General features: G+C 48.7%; 1 protein-coding gene across 1 annotated transcript in view; it reads right to left on the bottom strand.

Annotated features, from left to right (window-relative positions):
• Window positions 1-2552: 2552 nt before the first annotated feature.
• The window catches only part of LMF1 (lipase maturation factor 1), a 63699-nt gene continuing 40592 nt past the window's right edge, over window positions 2553-25659 (bottom strand). Inside the window, exons 4-7 of the mRNA XM_010719542.3 lie at window positions 23198-23351; window positions 19545-19728; window positions 12639-12751; window positions 2553-3607 (exon numbers count right to left, since the gene is read on the bottom strand). Coding sequence (XP_010717844.3) covers window positions 3433-3607; window positions 12639-12751; window positions 19545-19728; window positions 23198-23351 — 626 coding nt within the window. The 3' untranslated portion in view covers window positions 2553-3432. The remainder of the gene's footprint in view (window positions 3608-12638; window positions 12752-19544; window positions 19729-23197; window positions 23352-25659) is intronic.

Below are 25659 nucleotides of genomic sequence, written 5' to 3'. Positions count from 1 at the left end.
GATTTAAAAAAAAAAGAAAAAAAAAGAAAAAACCTTTAAACAGCACAATACACAGCAAACAGGAATGTAAATGACGGTCTGGGTTCCATTATCCCTGACCCAGAGGTTGGAACAAAGAATATAAGCGGGCGGGGGCACCCCGCGTGCTGCCGGCGAGCGGCTGCAGTGCAGAGCTGCTGCGTCCCTGCGCCTCACACCGTCACTCACCGGGACGGACCGACCCTGCTCATGCAGCTTGTTTGCATTAGGGCCAGTGTGGAGGGGAAGCAGCAAGCAGGGCTGGGGCAGTAAGGGGCTTTTAGAAAAAAGGAGGCTTTGGGTGGAATGAATGAGGAGGGAGCGCCGATGGCTGCAGGCATGTCAAGGGATCTCCAATGGCCTGATAGGCATAGATCAGGCTTGATGCCAGTGTAGCCATTGTGGGCTCCAGGTGCCCTCACCTCCCCAAAATACTGCCACGAACACAGTGGCCATGGGCTGCCTGAGGCCCCCAAGATAGGATGGGCTCCAGCCATTCCCTAAGCATCCAGCCCCAGTGCTCAATTTAAGCCATGTGAGAGCTAGGAAAACAAAAGGTGAAATGCTTCAAATAACACCTGGCAGGGAGGTAGTGCAGGCAGCTCCTGTGCTTGCACAGGGCTCAGGGATGCTACACAGGAAGCTCTGCTGTGCTGGCAGTCCCCAGGCAAAAAGCTCAGTGCTTTCTGGATGGCCATTAGCTACAGCAGGCACTGAGGGATGCGAAACATCCTCCATCACCCTGACCTCAGCAAATGCAGTGCGCATCACTGCCCTCAGCCCTGTTGCTGTACGGGAGGGTGGGGGTGATGCTGAGAGTGATACATGGCATCTCAGCACTCACCTGTCTTTCTGCACAGTAATCCAAACAAAATGTTCTCCCTATTGTTTGCAGAGGAAAATCAGGTTTGAAGTGAAATCAGGCAAATATTTAGGAAAACACAACTGAGTCATAAACATTATTTACTGTTTAGAAAGCACTATACGTGGCTCCAAGCACTGAGCAATGGGCTGTGCACCTCCAGTCATAACCCTGACCAGTGCCAGCTGCAAGGGACTGCTGGGTGGGGTGGGACCTGCTGCAGTGTTGTGCTCCCCTTGGCGACACAGGGAGGTGGGAGCATGCGGTGTCCCTACAGCATGAGCTGTCCTCACAGCCTCGCCATTTCAGTCACTGTTGGTTCTGGGGCTCAGCAAGGCATGTCTGGGCACACCACAAGACACTGCTTCAATTTTTAACACTGTTAGGTAAAAAGTAAAGATGAGTGAGGTTTCCTGTGCTGCTTTCTTCAGACCTTTTTCAGATCTATGAGCTGGGTAGTGCCCGTTCAGTACACGTGGTCCAACAGTGGGTAGAAATGCGTGTGTGATGCAGTGAGCCTGTGGCCACAACCTGTGCAGCCACCCCCCTGCCCTGTCCTGGCATGTGGGTCAGGCTTGCCTGCAGGTTTCTTTTCTGATGTTTTTCCTTCCAAACTGCACTTGGCCACAATGCTGAGTTTCTTGTGTAGGGAGGGGACAGACTGGTCTGGATCAAATGAGCTCATGGGACAACGCAGGGACAAAGCCGCCATCAGTCCCCACACGGCCTTCATGTTGGCCATATGAGCACCGATCTATTTCAGAGCCACGCTCATCCCCTCGCCCGTGGCTTGTGCTGACCCGAGCCGGGTGGCTGAAAGCCTCTTTGTGTCCTGCCACAACCTCGACCCAAAGGCACAGGCTGTGCAGCTCCAGGCACACAGGCCATGCAGGCCACAGGCTGCTCCCCGAGCACAACAGAGCCAGGCCCCGAGCTCCGTCAGCGCCCAGAAGGAGAGAAAGGGCCCGTTATGAAGCCCCGAGCTAAGCAAACAGGAAAAGCAGCCCAGCGCGGCCGTGCTGCCAGGCCGGGACCTACTCAAACAAAACCCGTTTGAGCGCGGCGGTGCTGGCGGCAGACTCAGCGACTCCAGCCGCCTCCTAAAAGCAGGCCCTGTCTCACAGCCAGCCTGGGCCCGGCCGGGCGCTGCGGGCTGCACAGGGCTGTGCTTGTCCCGGGGCAGAGCCGCTGACTCACGGAGCCCACACAGCATGGAGCTATTTTGGGTTTCTCAGCAGACCTGTGGTTTTTCTGCAGGCAATCCCGAGGCTAGAGATTTTATGCGTTGCGCACGTCACTTTGAACTTTTTTTTTCCCTTGAGAAGAAGTGTCTGCAGCAAAACGTGCTAACAAGAAAGCAATTATTGCCACAACCCGTCGCTTCCAGCTGTTTGCGCTCTGCTCCTTCCCATCTTCCCCCCACGTCCCTGGTGTGGGCTCACCGAGTTGCACCCACATGGTCAAACCATTGGGGGTGACATTAAACACAAAGCAGGAGGAGGGCACGCTCAGGAACAAAGAATGGGGAATGCAGGATCGCCCCATCTGTCCCACACAGGATTCTCCCAGCCCAGGACGGTTCCCTCTGGGCTGCAGAATCTGTGGCTCCAGTTGCAGATTGCTGCCTTGTGATCAGGGGGTGCTGAGCAGGACCTTCCCAAGGACAGGAATATCTGGAAGAAAGCAGCTTTAATGGCTCAGTGAATTGCCTGAGGCTGGTGTGAGCTCTGTGCCAACAGCACGTGTGGAAACTGTGACTGGATGGTTTGAAATGGGATGGGAAAGGGATAGGATATTTTCAGATGGGATGAGAATGAACATGGATTAGGATGGGACAGGGATGGGGACAGGGTAGGATGAGGGAGGATGCGATGGTGAAGTGCCCTGTGCTAGCCCAGTGCTTCCTCTAAGCGAGGTGCACTGTAAAGGGAACTGCTCCTCTAGCTGCTTTACTGTCTACATTCACACTGAAATCCCCATCAGTGCAAGAAGTGTCTTAAAATGCACAGATTTACATCTGTATGAGTCTTGAGTGTGGCCCTGAGAGCTTTTTGTAAAGTAGACAGCACTGAGAAAGGGGAGGGAGGCTTTACTTTTACCTAACCTTTCCCCCTAACATACATTTGATAATTTTTGTCCATTTTGGGTCTGTCTGGCAATAAAGTGAAATTCCAGCATCAGCAGAAGTATTAAAATCCACTTCACAAATGCTTGTTGCAAATCTGAAATGTGTCAAATTGGACTATTAACTTGACTTAGTATTTGTTCATCTTTTTCCTGACTCTAGAGCTGATGATTTTCTAATGGAGCAGCCTGACAAAAGAAATCAATCATCAGGCAAGGCCACGAGGAGAAAGACAAACAGAAAGGAAGAGAAAGATGAGAAAAACCAGACCACAGCAGCAGGTGGATAGGTTGTCTGGAAACCTCCTGTAAAATATGTGTAAACAAGGATATGTAAAAAAAATACAGAGATAGGGAAGAAGTGTGATTTATAAGGGAGTTGACGGCTCTCCCAGCTGGTCACTCTGGACCTGTCTCACTTCCCTCCATCAGTCCCGCACCGGGTACGGCCAATTTCTGTCTTCATAAAACTTCCTCAGGCCCTGGAGGTTGACAGGGGGGAAGTAGGGGCCGATCCTCTTCCGAATCCACCATTTGCCTTCTGCAGCATGCGCTCCTCCAGGCCGGCTGAATTTGTACTTGTAATGTTCCCCTCGGATCCACCTGCAGGGAAACAAAGCAGAGGGTGGTAGGAGGGGCTGGGCACAGGCGCTGTGGGTGATGGATTGGATCCGCATTTATGTAACTTCCCGGCCACCACCATCAGTGATGCCAGTGCTGGATCCCGCTGGCTCTCTGGAATGCTACTTGGGGATGATGCATGGGAAAGAAAAGCCTTCACACACCATCACCGTGTGCATAATCCAGCATCACACTATGCTCCACACCCCTCTCTATGACCAAGTTGAAAGAAAAATAATAATAAAACACCAATACAGTTTCTTCTTCTTTCCCGAAAGCACCTATGAGGTATTTCTGCTGGGACACCTGTGGGTACACACACTCCCCCATGTCCCTCTGCCCCAGCGAACGGCTGCTCCCTTTGCTCCACCGCTTATTAGCAGGGCTCTGAGCGCATCTGTTTTCTGGCCGCCCTGGGAGTTGACAGAAAAGGAGATTTTAAGGTAGTGCAGAAAGAAGCATTCATCAGCCTCGCGAAACACGTTTGGAGGCTAACCATGCCGCCTGGTGCAGGAGCTGTGTCCCGCTTGATGTAGGGCATGCTGACAAGGGAAGGAGTAACACCCCAGTCCTTCAGCATCGGGGTCCCTGTTTGCAGAGTGCATCGCCGCATTCACTGGATAAGTTCATAAAATAACCCACAGTATAAAAATGTCAAAGTCGTGTCAGTGCTCATTTAAACCTGCTTTGCTTCACTACTAAAATACAAACCCTGCTACTGAGCAGGGCACTGCACTCACGCAGCTGCTCGCTCCCGGGCTGCACCTCGGGACGCCATAAAGTCAGCTCCTACTGCTAAAATAATTAGGGATGACTCCTGTACATTGGCCATTAGCACTCACCTGTGTAACACACTCACATGGGAAACAGGAGAGATTGCAGACGGCTGACAAAACTACAGACCAATTAAGAGGTCTGCCGTAATCACATCTTGACATCTCAATTTAAGCCTTGATTGGCACACAGATGAGCAATACAGAAATGATTCTGCTAACAAAACACATTAGCATGCAGCTGTTCTCCACTTGCTGCTGATGGATCGTCCCCTGGCTGTGCCAAAAGCAGAGCAAATACCCCCAAGTTTCACCCTCCTGCAGGCAAAAAGGAGTGACCCAAAGTAGCCCAGAGCAGCGCATTTGGAGCTGCACAGAGACAGCCCTCACCTAACAACTGATAGGGGCTGGTGAAAAGGGATGACGGTGGTGAAGGTGGTGGCACCCCTGGTTCAGGGATCCTGCAGCTGTCCACCCTGTTACTGCTATGGCTGTTTTTACACCTTTTTTCTGAGGCTGCTAAAAGTCAAATGGAGGCTGAAGTGTTACTCCCACAGTGTTTGCTTTTCAGGAGCACAAAATTTCCTGTTAATAGTTGGAGCAGGAAGGTTTATGCAGGTTCAGTTAGCCTGCAGGCTCCTGTCTGAGACAGATAGGAGGTTTAACAGCTGTGGTGTTTGGTTGCTTGCTTGAATTCACAAAACACATCTACCATCCCCAAACCTTCATTCTACCATCACTGGCTGCCTAGAGAGGGGCAAAAGCAGCTGCTCTAATCCTGAGCTATCATCATTCCAGGAAGCAAAACACTCAGACAGCTCCTCTCAGAAACCTGGCAAATAGCACCAAATAGAGGCAACTATGTTCCCTTTTTCTTGCTGGGGATGCAGAATGTGGAAGACTGGGGGCTTTGTCTGAGTGCCCTGGGCAGAGCTCAGACGCCCCAGTACTGCTTGGACCCTAAAGTACCTTCCCCTACACCAAGGTCCACCCAGAACCCTTCTGGAATGAAAATCTCCTTGCCCCTCCTAACTGGGCTTGCCTGCCCAAATTAAGCAATATCTATCATCTGATTTGGTATGATTTTTCCCATATGTTCTCTGTCTATTAAAATGTTTGCTATCAAAGGGATCGGCATGTAAAACTAGAACCGTGTGAGCATTAAAGCAACCACACACAACTGAAGCTGCATTTTTGTGGCAGAAAGTTTGCCTTTCTATCTGAGCGTGTTTCCAGCCCTTCTGTTCAGAGTCCAAACAAACCTGAGAGGTCCCCGTGAGCCCCCAGACCCAAACAGCCCATTTGTCCCACCATATCCCACCTCCATCAGGATGCACAGCAAATCCTGAGCTGCTCACAGCCTGTGAAAGCTGAGAAACTGCAGCAGAAATACCTCTGAGCACAAAACACCAGGACATCAAGGCAGAGCATCCACTGCCCGTCCTCCCTGTACCTTCCTGGGGCTAGGGGAGAAACACAGAAAGCTTGTAACCATCATCAGTCTTGACTCCTGAGGCTCACTGATGTAAAAACTGCAGCATTTAATACTCACTGGAGCCCCTTGTTTCAGGGCTCATAGAGTTTACAAGCTACCCCACTATTTATAAGCTACCTGGGTGCTTCATTTCCAAAGTCTCAGTTTGCAGTCTCTATGCTCCCTCCTCCCTAATGCAGGGAGCAAGAACACCATGGACCCACCAAGCTAGAGCTCACAGTTTGCAAACGTCACCTGGTGATCTGCACAGCTGCAACCCATGCACACAGAATGAGGAACTGCTATGGGCTGCAGTTGCCTTACAAAAAATGTGGGTTTTTTGCTTTTTATTTATTTATTTATTTTTTACAACTTTGGGGCTCATGCAAAGACCTTTGGGGTAGTGGAAGGAATCCAAAGGTCCCTGAGGCTCCTTTGAGTGTAGGACAGTGCCAGCATGCAGAGCCTTGCTGCTCCAGGGAAACATCTTCAAAAAGTTTATGAGGAAGCTGCTCGATTTTATCTTTGTTAAAAGGAGACTGATGCCCTCTGCTCATACCAGAGGGATGAGCAGTGCTCATGTTTCAGAGGCAGTCAGGAAGGTCAGGGAGGCCATTCCTCGCTGCAAGCACTTTCCCAGGATTTACCAAGTGAACACAACTGGATCTCTCTCTGACCTGCTGGGAAGCAGTGGCTGCAGCTACACGGAGGAGGCATCCAGCAGAGCCCAGGTGAGGTCCAAGAGGAGACACCAGAGCAATATCATCCCATGAGAGGCGTGACACGGTTAGAATAAAGCAAACCAGACACTCCTCCTCCAGGAGACAGAAAACCCACTCTGCTATGACAACAACAGTGGGATGCAAGACAAGGGAAAAGAGCATCCCATTGCCAGCTCCACTGCAGAAGTGAAGCAGCCACGTGTCCCTGTGCCATTGCCTCCTGAGTGAGCACGTGCCCTCCATCGCTGCCCGCACCAGGCAGGGCTTCAGCCCTGGGAAGGGCAGAGAGGCTAAAAATACTTTGCATTATTTTTTAAATCAATATATTCATCCCAGCAGATGCCTGGTAGCAGCTGCGCTGTAGCACTTTTAAGATTCGATCATATATCAGCCTATTATGACATCTTCCAACTGTACGTGTTAAAAATTAGCAGCAATATTGGAGTTGTTGTGAGGGAGGGCTAAATCTCCCAGACAGCTGTAATTAGTTCCAGAGGGTGCAGCTGTCTCCCTGCAACAGCTGAGGGGTTCGAGGGAAAAAACCAGAGCCGGTGTTTTCTGTTAGAATTAATGGCCTGACAGGGCAAGCTGGGGTGGGAGAGGGAAGAAAGAAACCAAAACACGAGGCGTCCTTTCGATGTGTTGGGTTTTTTTTTATCTCGAGGTTCCCCACTTCACTGTAAATCAGTGAGCAAGTGGCAGTGGAAAGTACAAATTCATTAAAGCAGCAGAGCCTCCATCACTGGCTCTCCTGCTTGTTCTAGCCCCGTGAGCAGCAGCGATCATAAATTCAACTCAGCCCACGAACCGCTCGCAGCGTAAGGGCAGTTTTATGGGTTGTTTTTCCATGTCGCTGACTTCTCTTTCTCCGAGGTTCCTGAAAGGTCTGGCCCTTAAGCTGGAGCATCTCATCCTCAAAACTCTTGGGAGAGGGCAAAATGTCTTGTTTTGCCTCCATCTGACAAATTAGAACATGATGTGACAGAGACACACTTTGGTGGGCACAGTGGGAACGAGTTATTGGTTGGACTTGATCTCACAGGTCTCTCCCAACCTTAATGTTTCTATGACTCTGTTCTATGATTCTTAGACAGCAAAGCAAACCTGGTGAGAAAGGAATGGGTACTTACCAGGCTTAGGCACTGCCTGGATTCCCCTGGGCATGGGCAGAGCCAGCACACAGTCTCTGCAGGCGCAGGGATGGAGCAGACCAGTCCCCACCATGGATGTGGCTCTGTTAACATCGTCCCCGTGTATAGGGAGCTGCAATAAAACCCAGCCAGACAGCCAAAAGAACATGTTGGGACTCTTTCACCCCTGAGAACTGCATCACTTCCCAGGACAGGTCTCATCGCTGGCAAATGGCTTTTCAGTGGGAAACATACAAAAAACATCTTTTCCCTGCAGAAGACACCTACGACACATACTTTCCCTTAATCCTCTGTTTCCTGCTTTCCTTCTGCACCACACTCATTAGTTACAGGATGACTGTTGCCCTGTTGGGATGGACTTCTGTTTGTTTGTCCTATTTAAAAAAACACTTTTTGGTCTTTTACCCTAAAAAAGCACCACAACTTCCATAGTGTTCCTAAAACCAACTTGACCACCCCAGGGCTGAGCCCAGAGCCTTCCTCCTCCCACGCCATCCTCTCCCCAGGGGAAGTCTCTTTTCCTGCACCCAAGGGAGCAGCTACTGGTTTGCGTAGATTTCTGATTCTCTTCTGTGCTCATCAGGACTGTAAATAGATATTTTAGGGCACAGCCCTTCCCAGTCAGGTAGCATCAAATTGGAAGCACTGCCACCATAAATAACACTGCTGCGACAAATCCAGGGCTTCGGCTGCACGCTGGGGCTCTTCCAACAGAGTGTGACTATAATTGGAATAAAAGTCCTTAAGTGAACATGATTTAATATCAGAGACACTGAACACTTCAGGTCAAAAATAAAATCGATATTTTTTTCTCCCCCTGTAGGCAAAGCCTCGTTTTTGTTTTCTCTCGTTGTTGCAGGCTGTTTCCATGACGGTGCGTTAAACACTTATTAATTTCTCAGCCAAAGCCCCACCATTCAGATTTATGACGGCGGGTGTTTTATGAACTATCCGCTGCACAATAATATTTTGTAAATCTACATTCCACAAACATCACTTTGCTTGAAGTAAAGCTTCACACTCAGCTAGGCCGGGCGCTCAACAATGCCCTCATTTTTAATCAGTCACCTGTTTCTCATTTTAAGTTTATCACACTTGAAAAAATACTATAATTTCTAGAGTTGTAAAGAAACCTACAAACTTTGGTCTCAGAAATTTCATTTCGAAGGCATTAACTCATTTTGAAAGTCCCTTGGCTATTTAAGGTGTAGAGTTTCCATTAACAGAATAAACTCCGCGGAGTATGGAGCGTAATGTTCTTATGGAAAACAGTCCCTTCCCCTAATTATTTAGTCTAGCAGGGAATGAAAATAATTAAGTCTCAAAATTCCCCTTAGAGTGGAGAGGGGACTGGGAGGAAAGCAGCAGCTACTGAAGGGAGTGGAGCGGCGATGGCTGGAGATGGGCATGAGCAGCATGAAGGTTTGCAGTGACAGCCCCACACCACCCAGGGCAGCTTTGGACCCTTCCATAGCCCAAGAGCTCTGGAATTCTCTCTTCTTCTCAAGCGTTACCATTATGGCTCAGATTTAAGGCTGTTGCTTGCAACTTGAATGAAATTACACCACCAAAAAGGCACCGAGGATCTGCATATTCAGTGCTCAACTCAATGTTGCAAAGGAGTTGAAATTAAAAAATAATCGAATGTCTTGGGCTAGAAAGGTTCCTAAGGGTCACACACTGGATGCCTTGCTTATAAAATCACAGAATGGTTTGAGTGAAAAGCAGCTCTGAATGCTGCCTGGTCCCACTCCCTCACTGAGCAGGGACACCCACAGCTCCATCAGTGCTCAGAGCCCCGTCCAGCCTGACTGTAGCTGTGTGCAGGGATGGGGCACTGCTACCTCTTTGGGCACCTTGTGCCACTCCACACCACCTGTGGCATAAATAACTTCTTCCTTATAGCCAGTCTAAATCTCCCCTCTTTTATTTTGAGACCGTTTCCCCTTGTCCTACCATAACAGACCCTGCTAAAGAGTCCGTCCTGCTCTCCAACTGTTCTCACACAACACTGTTACCCATTATGGCCAGGGCTCTCTGCGTGGATAGGGGTGCAGGAGGGACCCTGCTTCAGTGAGCCTAAAATCCAGCGAGGAAATGGCATTTCTGAAATGCAGGAAGAAAGACCCAGCAAGGCAGGGAGGGAGCCTGCCTGAGCAGAACGAATGCGGGAGCAGAAGTGGCTGCCAGAGCTGCTGGAGTGCGCCAGCCATGAATGCCAGAAGTGTAAACTCAGCAGAATTGGGATGGGGCATAAAAACGACAAAAGAAAAAAAAAAAGCAAAAAAAAGGCAAAAAAAAGCAAAAAAAAAAAAGCCAAAAAAAAAAAGTGCAAATGATCAGTTTCCACGTGCAGAGGAAGTGCTAGCAGCAGCAAACAGTAATGGAAGAAGCATAAAGAACAACCAGTGACCAACTCATGTCCTCATACCTGGGTACAATGCAGGGATGCCAGTGCAGGTATTGGGGTTGGCCCACTCAAACCAGAAACGTGAGCAGCAAACAGGGTTAAGTGGTGCGCTGGACTCCAGGCTGGGCCAAAAGCAGCATTTGTAAATTGTTATTTTTATTTTAAGCCACACAAAAATACACTAGGCCCATGAAAAGCTTTTAAAGCAAAAGTAATGCCAGAGCAAAGGCAGCTGACACATAAAACCAGCACTGGATCCTGATCTTTTCCTACTATAAACTAGCTGCTAAGGAGTGAAAACAGAGTCTGAGCATTGGTTAGAGCAAGGTACTGCATGAATCAAAACCCTGTTTGCTGAGATATAGAGCACTGTGTGCAGTACACAGCAACACACTGCTCTGCCATCACTGACCTGCCTGTGCCCCTTGAAAACTCGGCAGTCACTATCCTATAAATGCTAACAAAGATAAAGATTTGCTATATTTTCATTTTAAATTCCTGAAAATACAATTTCCTCACCTGTCACAGAACACACTAAAAATTTATAAGTTCTTTATACGTTTTTTAACACCACCGATGCCAAAACATACAAACAAGGTGCAGCCCTTTGTGACAAAGCCCTGAAAGACGTGATGCACATCTCATTTCGGAGCTGCTGTTATATTCGTAGTTCCAGCCGTGGTGAGGAACAGGAGCAGCACTGCTGGCACTGGGCATTAAACAGCTCTGGGATTACGGAGAGCTTCTGTCGCCGCCGAGCCCTGCTCACTGCCAGCTGCCACCAGCTGGTACCCACATCTGGCTGCTGGCACTGATGGATGCCCAGCTCCAACTGGGGGCTCTGACACAGGGCCAGCACCATACAGGCCTCCAACAGCTCCTCCAGCACTTTGTACCCCACCATGATCCCCCAAATGCTCCCCAAAGGAGTCCTGCAGGTCCCAGTGCAGCCCTCTCCCAGCCAAGCAGAGCTAAAATCCTCCATAAACGATATTAAAGTTGTACCCATCCATGCTAAGGGACATGCTGGTGTCTCCCAGCACATCTTCTGGAACAGTAGTTAACACAGGCTCCCCAAGAAATCTCCTGGGCTGCAGCCAGGGTGTAATTATGCGTGTGCATAACCTGCTGCCCATGCAGCCCAAGGAGCCATGGCACAACCCTACAGCAAACCTGGACTACACACCCAGACTTGGGGAATGCCGGCATGCAGGGAGGGCTGCACTGAGAAAACAGGCTCTGAAAAGGGAATCCATACAAAATCCCAAATAACTGATCTTACAGCAGTCTCAGCTCCTGTCTTTGGAGGAAGAGTGTCACCATCAGCCTGCAGTATTGCTCTGGTGGGGCACTTGTGCTGCATGAGACCATTCTGGCTGCTTGGGGATCCTCAGAAACGTGGTTATAAGAAATACTCAAATACAGTGTTGGGACACTCACTGGTGTCTCAAGTTGTGTATCTTGTGGTCTCTTCTGTATACATACATATATACAATCTCAACATATACTGAATGCCATATCCAAAAGAAAGCACTTTGGTAAAAGGTGGAAAGAAATTCTTAATGTCTAAGCTAGAAAAGCAGTCTCCCCATAGAAGATTTGGGGGACACACTGTGTTAAAGCTGAAAAGCACAGCTCTGCTTCAAAAGGAAGCTCACTTCACATGGTGCTGGGAACCTTAATCCCTGTTTGTAATGCATCATGAGAGCCTCAAATGGAAAACATTAGCAAGAGCTTTATATGACTTGAGTTGATCCAAAATTCCCTTAAAATATTTTTTCAGCTAAAAATAACTTCATCAACAAAATAGACACTTTTGTATAAAATTTCCTTTGGTAGAAAACCTTGGGGTTTTCATCTGTGCTTTGCACTTGCTGATGTTTGCTTTGTCACTGAAAATGCAAACAATTCCAAGACAAGTGTCAACAAAAACAATTCTTTTTGCAGGACTGTTTCATCTTTGAAGTATCCCAATAGGCTGCTGGAAATGGTATTTTTGATCTGACCTTGCAAAGAGATCATGGCAAAAACTCTGAGGCTGTGGGGCAGGAAACCACCGTGGTAGGTAGGATCCATGTCCAAGAGAAGCAGTGCTGGGCGCTGGGAAGGGGCCACCTGCATGTCCCTTGTCCCCATCATGTTACTGAGCACCAGATCTCTAGGGAGACAAGTTATTAAAATTGCCCTATTAAATACCACCTGCGTGGCATCAAATACAAAGAGCAATCAACCAACAGGGATGGTGACTCAACAACCTCCTTGGGCAGGCTGTTCCAATGCCCAGCTACTCTTTCGGAGAAGAAATTTCTCCTGATATCCAACCTGAAATGCTCCGGCACAACTTGAGCTGTCACCCCTCATCCTGTGGCTGGTTACTGGGAGACTGACCCCCACCTTGCTACAACCTTCTTGCCAGTTGGAACACTTATGCTGAATGCACAGCCCAGGTGCTTTCTAGCAAGAAGCTTGGCCCAAGCACTTACCGTGGGGGATCCCTGTCCGCAAATGGGTTTGTTGCTATCAAGGACAGGGCCTCCTCCTCCTGAGCCAGCAGCTTCCCAGCCAGATGGATGATCCACTCATTCTGCTCATAGGTCTGTGAGAAAGAGGATGAAATACAGATGTTAGGCACTTCTGAGTTTTAATTAAACAATTAAACACATCTGTGTGATCACTGGACAGGGAGTATAGTTGATGCAATGGCAAATGAGAGATTTGCTGGTGCTGCACGATCAGACCGTGCAGGCTCCAAAACCTCAAGGCTGAGACCCACTGAGAACTCATCCATCACTTTAAAATAAGTTGCTTTTCCTGTTGTGTTATCAGACAAATAACAGAAGAAAGTGAATTCTCTGTTCCTGGATTCTCAGCTACCCAGGCTACCTCCAACATCTGTGCCATGCCCTTTTTCCTGCTACCACTGAAACCAAATAAGTCAGCCCTAGAATGCTGCAGCCCCCATTGAGCTGCCAATTTTGATTCCATATTTACCTCCCTCCATGAATGAAAGCATCTCACCCCCTGCAAGGATTTTTGGTGAGGCTCCATAAAAAACATTTCCCCTTCTGGTGACTTTCAGTGCCTCATACTCATTTTTTCTCCCTTTTTTAATGTGCACCTAACTGGATTTTTTAATGCAAGCAGTAGGGGACACTGTGGGAAAGCTAAACCCAGCATTTGTACCTGCAAGAACTACTGTGACTACTGCAGAACATCAACGCAAAGTTACTCTGCAAATCTTTTATAATGGCAGAGTTTGTTATTTCCGTTGCTAAGGGAAATGTGAGAGAAAGGAGATGCAAAGCCCCAAATTCTGGTGGGAAGCTCCATCAAGCAGCAGTGCTACCTCACAGAGTTTCTGACCTGTGCTCATCACAAGCTAAGAGGAAAGCCTCAGATATTTCAGACTAGAGCTTTGTAGAAAGTTTCCTAGTGGTACTGCCTGATGTGCAAGGAACCTGCGGGTGAGAAGCCAGAGCTGCACAGAGGACCTCAATTCTTCAGAGCCTGCTGCAAACCCACAGGGCTCGGTGATGGCGGAATGGGTTCCTTGGCTTGCCTGGTCTCCAAACCATTAATTAGCGGCTCCATGCACACGAGAGTTGGACTTCTGGTTTGTAAAGTGTTTTTCTTGTAAAATTTACAGCATGTCTGGCCCCAGCGAGGTCTGCGGTAAGAAATTTCCACCCGGCGCGGCTCCCCCCGCTCCCCCGGCACCACGGCCTGGATACGGCGCGATGCTGGGAGCACTGGGAGCAGCAGGGCTGCGCTCACGTCTGTGCTGCTTTACTCATTACACAGTAAAGTGATACGGTGGTGAAGGGGGAAAGAAAGCCCAGGTGATTTGGGCTCCATCCAGGGCAGCATTGTGGAGGTGACAGTTCCTCTCTGTGGCTCCACTGGGAGCAGACTCCGTGTGCTGAGCTGCTATACCTATCTGTGATATGTAGGATGGCAGGGATTCACCTGGCACCTGGCAAAAACGGGAGAGTAAGAGCTTGAACCACTATAAACATTAAATACAAGAAGCCAGGAGCGATGCACATGACACTAAGGCGTGCATGGTGGGACCATCTTTTGATTTTGGATCTTTCTAAGTGGAAATCCTACAGATTCCCTGGCCATTTCAGGTGGAAAAGCAAAGGGCAAAGCACACCCCCAGGCATTTTCCTGCTGCTGTTGGGACAGGAACACTGACACCGGGACCAGCATACAACATCAGCATCAACCCAACGAAAAGGCATTGAGAAGAGCAGCTCCCTGAACCAGGCTTTAGGCAGAACACATCATTGGGACTGGATTTGTTCCTTGTCCCCATCTGCAGCCTCCCCAGTACCATGCAGCAATGCTGCACCCATACTTCTCTGTAACCTTTTCTATCCTCCAGCTTCTCCGTAATGATTTATATCCTCCAGCTTCACCGTTTTCACATTTTACCATTGTATAAACACAGAATTCTCACCTTGAATGCATTCATTTGCATACAGACGTATTTAATAACTCTATAGGACTTTAAGCCCAATCACCACTACTGCAGCAGCAGCAGCAACGAAATTCTGCAGAGATAATATAAAAGAGAATAAAATAATCACAAAAAATATATCAAAAAAAAACCCACACAGCACTACAGGGAACACGTTCCCAACTGAAATAATAATAATAAGGACCCTTTTCCTCCAGGTTTAATTGGTCATTTAATGGAAAAGGACTGCGGATTAGCGTGGCATTTTATTGAATCTCAGTCCTGGCACAGGCGCACAGGAGGAGGTAACTCTGAGATGCACATGTGGAAACAGCTGGAAACTTGGCAATGGAACCCTGCATTATGATTTTGCATGGTTGGGAGCTCTGCATGTTCTCACATTGGGTGGATGGCGGGGGAGTTTGCATTTCCATGCTGCTGTAAGGGGCATTTCTGGCCCCACAGCCTACTCATATTGTGGATGCAAAGCAGTGACTCCACCACTGGGGATGTTTTCACCCAACACTCATATTTCTGCTTACACTGATGTTTAGGAGTGACCTCAGCACTCACTATTTGGAGAAGCTGAGCTATCAGCTAGAGGAATGAACCATATCCCACAAAAGGAACAGCATAACCAACACAAGGCTTTGCTTTCTTAGAACTCCATCTCAATGCCTGCTGCCATCCTTCTACCCAAGAGGATCAACCAAGGAAGGTTGAAGGCTACACCATGTTCCACTACTTCCCATCACCTCCCAAGACCAGGTTCCATCACTTCCCATCACCTCACCCCCTCTTCCTAGGAGTTCCCCAAAGAGGCAAACCATTCCTCTGCAGTACTGTTCTCACTGTGTCATTTAAGTGGGCACTTTCCCCAACTCCACCAAGAGCCACCCCTTAAGATGTTTTCCCCTCCAGGGAAGTGTCCCTGGAGGAAGACAACTGACCCCAGCTAAACAAAGAAAATAAAATTCCTACATTCTGCACATAGACCAAACCACCTGAATGTGGCAATGGAAAATGGAAGTGAATCGAGGTCTGTGTTTTTAGGAAGGGAAAGAAAGGAAATGTAAAAGGCTGTGCCTAGTGCACTGCGCATGAGGTTTAGGTTTTACTGCCCTGCACACACCTCCTTCCGCACGTTGCTGCCATGCAGAGTTTTCCTGTACCTCCTGGCTGGATGACCCAGGTAACAGACATTGGAATACAGTATTTTATTAAAATATTCATCTCCCTTCTCTCCATATAGGGTTTCTTTTTCTCAGCTCTCCCAGTGCGTGCAGTAAGGTGAAGCCTCCTCTCCCAGCTCCCCTGTCCCGCTGCTCACATTTCTGTTCTCTCTTTGGGAGTCAGCTGAGTTGCACCCATAAACTTATCCATCACATCTGGCAAACACACCTTTCTCCTAGGTGCCCCACAATTGCTGTCATTTAGTGGTTGTACATGCCAGTTCAGAGGGCTTTTAGGACATGATGATGTGCAATCTGAACAGCACACTGGCATCCTGTGCCCTGTGCTCAATTAACACGAGGTAACACAATTCCCAATTCACTTCTTCACAAACACATGAAACAAAGTGATCCCAATTTTAGCTGCATCCCTTCTGCACAAACTGTCCCAACACCTGGATACTTTTGGAGTCACTTCAAGGTATAACAGAACACTGAGCTTTAACAAACAGTGCTGAGATGGCGCTGGGGTTGTTATTTTCTGTCTGGTTATGAGCTGGTGAGCAGCACAAGCATGTTTCTGCACTGGCCAGACGCAGACCCCACTATGGAGAGCTTACACAATCTAAACAGAAGAAATACCCTTCATGCCACGGGAAGGAGAGAAAGACAATCCTTTGATTTTTCATTATTCAGAGCACTGAAGGCTTTCCACTGCTGCCCAATGGTGAAGAACACGTCTTGTTCTACAAACAAGGTGCTGCTGCCAAGCCTGAGGCGTCCTGCTACCAGGAAAAGTGACCAACTCGAAGCCCCTGAAGTATGAGCAGTATTTTGTTTTCTGGTTGCTACTTCTGAGCGATGCTGAACCCACCACAGGCTGCTGCAGATCTGCCCACAATGCTTTCTCTACCAGTAGCACAGCACAGCTCCATTTGGGGTTGTGGCGATGGGTCCCTACAAACACCCACCGTGAGTGGTAGGTAGGTCAGATAATCACAGGAATGCTGCCAGCAGCTGGAGGGCACAGAATGCTTGAACAATCTCTTTCCAGCAAAATCGAGATCTCTGCATTAAAACAACCAGGAACAGATACTGCCATTGCATTATCTTCCTGTTGGAAACTTTTTTTCCTACCGCTTAACCTGAATTTTCCCGAGATTAAATCATATTCTGCCATTTAGCCCATTATTTCCTTCCTTCTCCACAGGGACCCAGAAAACAGACTGTTACTTTCCACTTTGTGGTAGGTTTTCCCACATCCCAAACCTGCCCTGCTGCCTTTCCTCCTGCTCCCAGAGCACGCAGAGCTATTCTCATGGTTGCTGTGGAACCAGGATTCTATAGGTCCTTCTGTTGTACCCATGCCAACTGGCTGCACCCTTCCCAAATTAGGATGCTCAGCTCAGGAGGGGGGCTTTTCACTTCTATCTGCTCAGACCCAGACCTGCAGCACCACTGGGGGCTTTTAGACCTCTTCCTCAATTATAAATGGCATACTGTATTCAAGTAGTAAAATTAACATCACAAACATTGCTTCCTGGAAAATAATGCCATGTTACATTACTTATAATCAAGGCACTCTGGTAATTAGCAGCCAACTGCTAATTGCAGCTCAGAGCGGGGCAGCATTGGTTCTCCCTGGCTCCCCCATAGTGGGCTCACAGCACATCCTGCAGTTACAGCCAAGGTGGGAACTGTGCAGGAGGACGGCGTCGTATGTCAAGCGGTGATGAGGTGCAAAGAGGAACCTGTCAGGAGCAGCACAAAGGGATGGTAAATATCTTCCCCCAAACTCCCTGGACTTTTCTGCAGCCTGTCAGAACGGGATATGGCAGGTCCTTAAGTGGCTGCCTCCAGCACCAACCCCGCGACGGCGGCAAACAGAGGGGTGAAAAAATCCAGAACTTCTAAAAACAAATTAAACTTAATCCAGAGGCTGAAGGAACTTGGTTTTATGGACTCCATAAACTACTGTATGGGCTTTGTGGAACTCACTCGACTGCACAAACTTCTGCCGGGCTTTCGGCTTCTGGTTCCTCATCCTTCCCACCGCCTTACTAGACTTGATCTGAGCAGTGAGAAAAGGGGCAGCCAACAGAATCCTGGGCTGCATCAGCAAGGGGTGGCAGTGGGGCAGGGAGAGAACTGTCCCCTCACTCTGCTCTGTCCACGTCCAGTCCTGTGGCCCCTGGCACAGAGAACTGTGGAGCTGATGGAAGGGGTCTAGAGAAGGGCATGAGGACGCTCAGAGGCTGTGGCACCTCTCCTACTGAAACAGGTGGGGAGCCATGGGTGTTCAGCCTGAAGACTCTCATACAGCCTTCCAGTACTTGAAGGGAGCTTATAAACAGGAGGGGAGTGACTTTTTACATGGACAGATAGTGACAGGACAAGGGGGTATGGCTTTAAACTAAAAGAGGGGAGATTTAGATTAGATATTAGGGGGAAATTCTTTACCAAGTTGCAGTGGGAGGCCATGTGAACACCCACATCTTGCTATGGAAAGGATCTGTGGCCTCGTGGCAACTTTGTAGCAAGAGGAGACAGCACATCTCCTGTGCACGAGCACTAATTACTGCTAATTAGCCGGTGCGGACAGACGCCTTCGCATGTGCACGCCCCAACAGCCCCCAGGCTGATAGGTGCACTTCAGGGAACCTCCTGGTGCATTAAAAAAATAATCATAAAGATGCAAATGAGGCTGTGTTATTTCCTCTTCCTGCTCGTCCCCAGGCTGCCCATCTATCACTGTCACTCAGCGCACAGCCGCTGCCCGCCGACAGACAGGGCTGGTGTGTGGCAATGTCTCTCAGCACCAGCACAGCAGCACTCGCCATGATGCTGCAGCGTCAGTAACTTGTGCTTATTTGGGCTCCTCAGGCTGTGGGCATTCTGATCTGGTGGGGGGCATCCAGCCCATGGCATGAGGAGGGCTGGGTGGGCTGTGAGGTCCCTTCCAACCCAACCATGCTGTGATTCCACGCTGGAGCCCTCTTGAAAAGCAGGAAGCTTTAAACCAACAGCTCTAACTTCTGCACTGTCATTTAGTGCTGAGCAACGCTGCCGGCCAGAGCTTTAACCTTTGCTGTCGTCTTGCTGAGGGATAAGCATACCTAATGCAGATTAAATGAAATTCCAGCACACAAAAAAACTAGCGGGGTAAATATAAAACCATAGCCAAAGAGCGATGGTTATGTCATCACTGAGGAATCTAAAAAGCATCTAAATGAAAATACCACAAAGAAAAACAGTGAAGTTTGGGGCAGGGGGAGAGCAAGAGGAAGAACGCCAGGAAGGAACATGAAAACAAGGGGAGAGATGGGGCTGCTCACACTGCTGCTGTGAGCCCCAACTTTGTAACGCTACTCTACATTCTCCTGGTCATGACATTTTGCAGAAAAGGCTATTGGATATTAACAAATTAACATACAATAATCCCTCTCTTCCTTAATGGAGACCCATTACCTGTCTGTGGGTGCCAGGTGAGGATGCCACGTCCCTATGCAGAACAGAGAGCAATGGTTGCCCACTGTGCCACCACGTCAGGGACAGGCAATATCTCCATCTCTTTAACTCTTGTTATTGCTGAGAAACAATTAAAAAGCCTCACGGCAGCAGACATCCTTTAGGAATACAATTTTTTTTTAAAAAACATAATTAACTTAGCTGAGGCTTCAAATATCCACCCCCCTGCCCCACGCACATTGTAAATTCACATGGATTGCTTTCCCTGGTCCAGGGGATGCACGTACCTGGAAGGCCGCAAACCACATCAGCCAGTCCAGGCGGTAATGGTAGGGTGAGATGAAGCACGGCCGTCGCCACAGGTCCCCAGGTTTGCACTTGAAATCAAACTCCTGCCAGAGAGCAGCGGGGTCGTTGGGGTCTGGGCTGGACGTTCCCTGAAGGATGACTTCGGTTCTCTCCTTGGTGATGCTGCAGAACACAACATCAGGTCTGTTATCTGTCTCAAATCAAGCGTAGGTGTAGCACTTAGGGACGCTGTTTAGCGGGCGTGGTGGTGATGGTTTGGGGTTGAACTTGGTGATCTTTACAGGTCTTTTCCAATCCTAATGATCCCGTGATTGTATGACTTTCATTCTCTTCATGGGCCAACTTCTCTCTTTGGCATAGAATCAGAGAATGGTTTGAGTTGGAAGGGACCAACTAAAGGCCATCTGGTCCCACTCCCTGCAGTGGGCAGGGACACCCACATCAGTGCTCAGAGCCCCGTCCAGCCTGACCGTGGGCGTGTGCAGGGATGGGGCACCGCCAACTCTCTGGGCACCCTGTGCAATTCCTCACCTGCCCTTAGCACAGAGCTTCTTCCTCACATCCAGTATAAATCTCCCCTCATCTACTTTTAAACCACTTCCCCTCATCCTGTCAGAACAGACCCTGCTAAAGAGTCTGTCCCCTTCTTTCTTACAGCCCCCTTCAGATACTGGAGGTATCTGCTAGCAGGTGCTAGCAGGTGTCCCCAGCCTTCACTTCTGCAGTGTGCCCAGCAGCCAGCTCTTGGGACACCACCACCAGTCCCTATGCTCCTTCCTGGTCACAAGAGAGGTTTCACAGAGCTATTCCTCAGCAAGAGAAGGAGGTACTGTATGAACTGCTGCAAATCAAGCCAAGGAAAGCAGAAAGGAAAAAAATGCCCCCAGAACACAGTAGACATTTTGAATCTGTGTTAAAAAGCACCCAGCCTTATGACAGGTCACACACATTCCCTCTGCTGCCGGGTTTGACTTTCTCTGCACAGCAAGGTGTAGGGCAGTGCAGATGGCAAACTGTCCAGCCATGCTAAGCCCATGTGAAAACATGACTGCTGAGTTTCCAATGACCTGGCAGTGATGCTCCATCTACACAGAAGAGCTGATTTTCCTCACAAATGCATAACTCCCTTATCCAAACCGTGCAGCTCCTGACACCCTTTCATTTTTCACTCCTTCGGTCCTTCCTCCTACAGCCCTAAAACCAAAACTCTGGAAACACACAGACATCACCTTCTCCCTTGATGTCTTCCAGTGATAGATGCCTCCAGCCCACAGAACGCTGCGCATCTCAGCTTATAATTGTTACCTCCGTTTAATAGATTTCTGGATTCTCCAGCCAAGTTCCATATTATACACTGGGCTGAGTTATGAGCCCTGGCCAGCTGCCCAATGGTTAGAAACACACTGTAAATCAAGGACACCAAATTACTAATAAAAGTATGTTCCTACTGTGTGATTCAAAATATGTCAAGTTTCACATAATCGTATATTCATTATAAGCTGCAATCCTCTTTTTATTGGTTTACATAGGCTGGAATTACAAACATATTACAGCAGCATTTCATCACATGCTCTTTAGGTTCTGGTAACTGCTGAAGCAGAAACCATAGACTGAAGAAGAAAAAGAACAACAACCCAAAGAAAACAATCTCCCGTAGCTTCACCACTCTAGCCTTCAAAGAGGCTCAGGGGTTATTTCTTTCTCTCGGAAAAAATGGAGAAACTTTAGTGTTTTCCATAACCTTTTAGCACTGGTATTTTTAATTATGGTTGGGTTTTTTCCCCTACATTTGTTATTTTTCCTATAATGTCTGCAGTTCAAAATATTGGAGAAAACAGCCTATCCATGTGATGCCCTGCAGGTGTGCTCTGCACCTCCAGAGCTCACAAGGGGCCCTGCTCCTCCCAACCTGATGCTCTCATAAAAGCCCAATTACTGCTGCTCCTCCTACAAGACCTGCTCACAGCCCACCAACCCAGAGCAGCCCCTGGGGAAGGGAGGCAGCAGCACAGCCAAACCCAAGATGTGTGCAGAGAGAACTGGCTCTGTTGTCACCTCTGTGGTGGCACTCTGCTCATTCCACCTTGATGCTCTTTGCCTTGTGCTCCTCAGCTGCAAGCTTTCAGGACAAGGTTGCCTAACTCAGTTGGCTAGTTCTCCATAAGCACGAGGTGTTTCTCAGCATTTTCACAGGTGTTTTGATCAAGGAGAGGCAGCACTTACCACGGACTGCAGGTTGCCTAAACTTGCTGGCCTGTGCCCCAAACCCAGACTCAGGTTCCTAATGCAGGTGGAGGTGCTTCCCCTGTCCAGCCCCATCTCGCAGCCCTCACTGGGATTTCCTGAGCTGACGGCAGCAGCCAGACTGCTGGGCCTGTCCTCTCCATCTGTCTTGCTTCTTTTTTTTTTTTTTTTTTTGAGCCCATTTATACTTTCGTCTCCGCAGTTTCCTGTAGCAATGAATTCCCCAAGTCACTCGTTGGAAAAAGCACTTCCTTTTGTTGGCCTTAAATCTGCTACCCAACAGCTTATGTGAATATTTACATGAGGGACAACGAACATGCGCACAGGAAGAGAAGTTCACCATAAATAAAGTGGGCTGGTGATGGTGAGGAATATCCACTGGATGAACTCTCTTATGGATATTTTCATCCCGCTATTACATCTGCTCCATCAGTATAATGAGCTCACTAAAAGTAGCTCAAAGAAAACAAATTATAATTCAGTGGGAAAGAAACCTGCTCCTTCTTCTCTTTCTCTCTCATAAACAGATATTCCAAGTCTACGGCTACTGGAAAGATTTCTGTTTGGATTTAAGGCTATTGGACCACACTTCTTGCTGCTGACAGTGGAGAGCTATAAGACCCCGCTGTAAAGGAGCTCTATGGAGAAGAACCTGGGAGTCCTGGTGGCCAACAGGTGACTGCGAGCCAGAAGTGTGCCCTGCTGGCCAAGAAGGCCAATGGGACCCTGGGGGCATTGCACAGTGAGGCCAGCAGGTGAGGGAGGTTCTCCTCCCCTCTGCTTTGCCCTGGGGAGGCCACATCTGGAGCACTGCACCCAGTGCTGGGCTCCCCAGTCCAAAGCAGACAGTGAACTGCTGGAGAGAACCAAGAGGTCTACAGAGATGGTGGGGGCCTGCAGCACCTCCTGAAGGGGAAACGCTGAGAGCCCCAGGGCTGTTCAACCTGGGGAAGAGAGGGATCTCATCAATGCTTAGTAATGAGTGGCCTTATAAGCAAGGAGATGATTGGGCATGGTGCGGATGTGTTGATGGTTGGACTTGATCTTAGAGACCTTTTCCAATCATTTCATAATGATTCTATTAAAAACCTAAAGGGTGGGAGACAAGTGGATGGGGCCAGGCTCTTTTTGGTGGTGCCCAGCTACAGGACGAGCGTCACAAACTGGAACGCAGGAAGCTCTAAGAAAAGTTTCTTTATTGTGAGGGTGGCAGAGCCCTGGAGCAAGCTACCCAGGAAGGAGGTGGAGTTTCCTTCTCCACAGATATTCTAAACCTACCTGGACGTGTCCCATTGCAATGTGCTCCAGGGAACTTGCCTTAGGGAGAAGTTGGACTGAATGACCCTATGGTTCTGTGATTCTGCAGTGTGCCATCAAAATGCAATACCTTCCAAAAGCTCCATAGGTGTTGACTATCCTGAGGGGGTTGAAGGATGTATTCATAACCTGTCTGGAGCTGAGCAGGTTGATGACGACAGGCACGCTGAGGTAGGCAATCAGGAGCCCAAAGGAGATGTTCACCACCCTGCGGATGTGGCATCCTGGAGGGACATGAGAGCAGAGCAGAGGGTTGTGAGCACAGCCAGGAGCAAACAGCTGGTGCTGCTGCCAGCCGCTATCGCTGAGCAGATCTGCCTTTCTCTAAATAGTCTGAGAAAGGGCTAAAAAGAAAAATGTCTAAAATGTGAGATTAATCATCGTCTTGGAAGTGGGGAAAGAACACAGCTGGCACCTGCACCTTGCTCAGCATCACCTCCTGGGCTCTATCTGGCTCTCACCACCCAGGCTCGTTTCTGCCTTTCCCTATCTGTCCTCATCCAGACCCCTATCCTCCCTATGCAGTTCCCTACCCCTTATCATTAATGCAGGAACTGTGCTCTGTTGGCTGTGCTGCATTCACGTGGCATTTGGAGTTAGGGAGAAACCTGCTGCAATCAGACAAATAAGCAGCAGTGACCTCTGAAGGGCTCCTATGTTTATGGCCGTTTTAATTTGTTTAACATTAACAGCCAACGGATCAGATTCAAAGCAATAGTACGCAGCTTTCCCCTTATCTCTGCAGGAGAGGGATGTTTATTTGAACCCCTCTCAGAAGCTATTAATAATTGTTTAGTCTGAGAACATTTCTGGAGCAGCACTGGATTTGGAAAGAAGCTCGCCAAGATGCCCCCCCCGTCACTCTGCACCACTGTGGGGTGCTCGGGCAGCATTCTGTCTCTTTAGTGAACTCTGTAGCTGCAAGCAAGGATCAGGCTCAGCCCCAGAGCACTGCACGATCCCTTAACTGTGACCCAGCTCCACGAGTCAGTTTCTGGCCCTACGCTCTGCTTGTCCTCCACTTCCTGCAGCTAAAGGGCTCACAGGATCCTGCCCTTCTCAGTCCTGATGCTGCAACTGTCACCGTACCTATGGGGTGACAGCAACGTTGTCACAGGAGGAAAAGGGCTTACTACAGGAGAATACAGCGAGGATGGAGCAAGACTTGGGAAAGGCCATGAGCCAACGGGGTCTGGATGAGCAGACAGGAGCCAAGCACTAGTGGTGGGAATTGGAGCTCCCAGTGGGAAATACGCACATGAGGATGCAGTCAGATCCTGTCAAACCAGGTCACAAGTGGGACACCCTCCTGTCTTCTGCTCTTGTGACCCAGGGGTGAGAGCTCCTCTGAGCCTCTTGCCACACAGCCCATCAGTGCCAGCTCAACAGCCTCTGCTTTGTTAGCAGAAAAACATGCAGAAAACCAAATTCATGCTGAATATTTATCCATATTACTTTAAAATTCCCCCCTAACATTTTTTTTGTTTGTTTGTTTTAAATTCCAGCACGGGGACACATCTACAATCCAATCCCAACAAAGTATGTAATATAGGACACAGAACACTTAATGAAGCTACATCAGCCTTGCGGGAAGCCTTGCCTCTGGCCAATAAGCTGCATTTCTTGGTATAGGAGAAAGGACTAGAGACAGATGCTTTGTCTTGTTGACATTTTTCACTCCTCTGACAGATGTTCAGTATATTTAAAAATGAGCATCTGTGATTGTTGTTGATATTACAGGCAATTTGTCGCTAGTAAGCAGTTTACAAAAATACTACAAATAAAACTGTACATCTGTTTCACAGCCCCATGAAAAATACCCCCGTGCTGCTTGTGCACCTCCTGGAGCCAGGCTGTTTGAAAACTCCCTCCAAAGGGAAGCATCACAGCAACATGAATACCTGTTGGTAAGCTACAGACCCCCTTGTATTTGCTTTCTCGTGTTCCTGGTATGAACAGGAGTTTGCCTCCACCTTACCTCTGGGGAATCTGGGATGCTTTGGGGCAATTCCCTCCCCATAGGCATGGCCAGGAGCAGCTGCTCCGCTCTCCTGTTCCAAGCAGGATGTTGAGCTCTTTTTTCAGCCCGTGGAAGATCTGCTGGCCTCACAGTAAATCAATAATCAGTTCTGCTTTTCCTGAGCAGTCCAGCCCCATCCTCAGCTACTTATGCTCTGATGCCCATGGGCTCCTTGCCCCAAAACTGCACTGGGTGTTTCATCTTTGACTTTAAATAGTCAAAACAAAATAAAATAGATCAGAAGTGAAATGGTGCAATTCTACATTGCTTATTTCAAGTTGGAGTCTGATGCTGGCTGGTGAGCACAAAGCCAGGAACCCAGCTGCACTCCCTATGCAGGCAGCACTGTACCTGCACTGGGACATGCCCTCTAGTGGCACCGACACGGCAGAGATTTACAAACCAGCTGCTGGCTTTGCACACATCCATCAGGGTGCAACGTTCAGATAATATTCACGTCCCAGAGGGAACCACGTAGGGGGCAGAATTTTCTCCTTGTCCACTCATGTTTG

The sequence above is a fragment of the Meleagris gallopavo genome, chromosome 16 (assembly GCF_000146605.3).
Source record: "Meleagris gallopavo isolate NT-WF06-2002-E0010 breed Aviagen turkey brand Nicholas breeding stock chromosome 16, Turkey_5.1, whole genome shotgun sequence".
Classification (NCBI taxonomy): Eukaryota; Metazoa; Chordata; class Aves; order Galliformes; family Phasianidae; genus Meleagris; species Meleagris gallopavo.
Note: the sequence above shows the minus strand (reverse complement) of the source record. Positions and strands in the feature narration are given on the sequence as shown.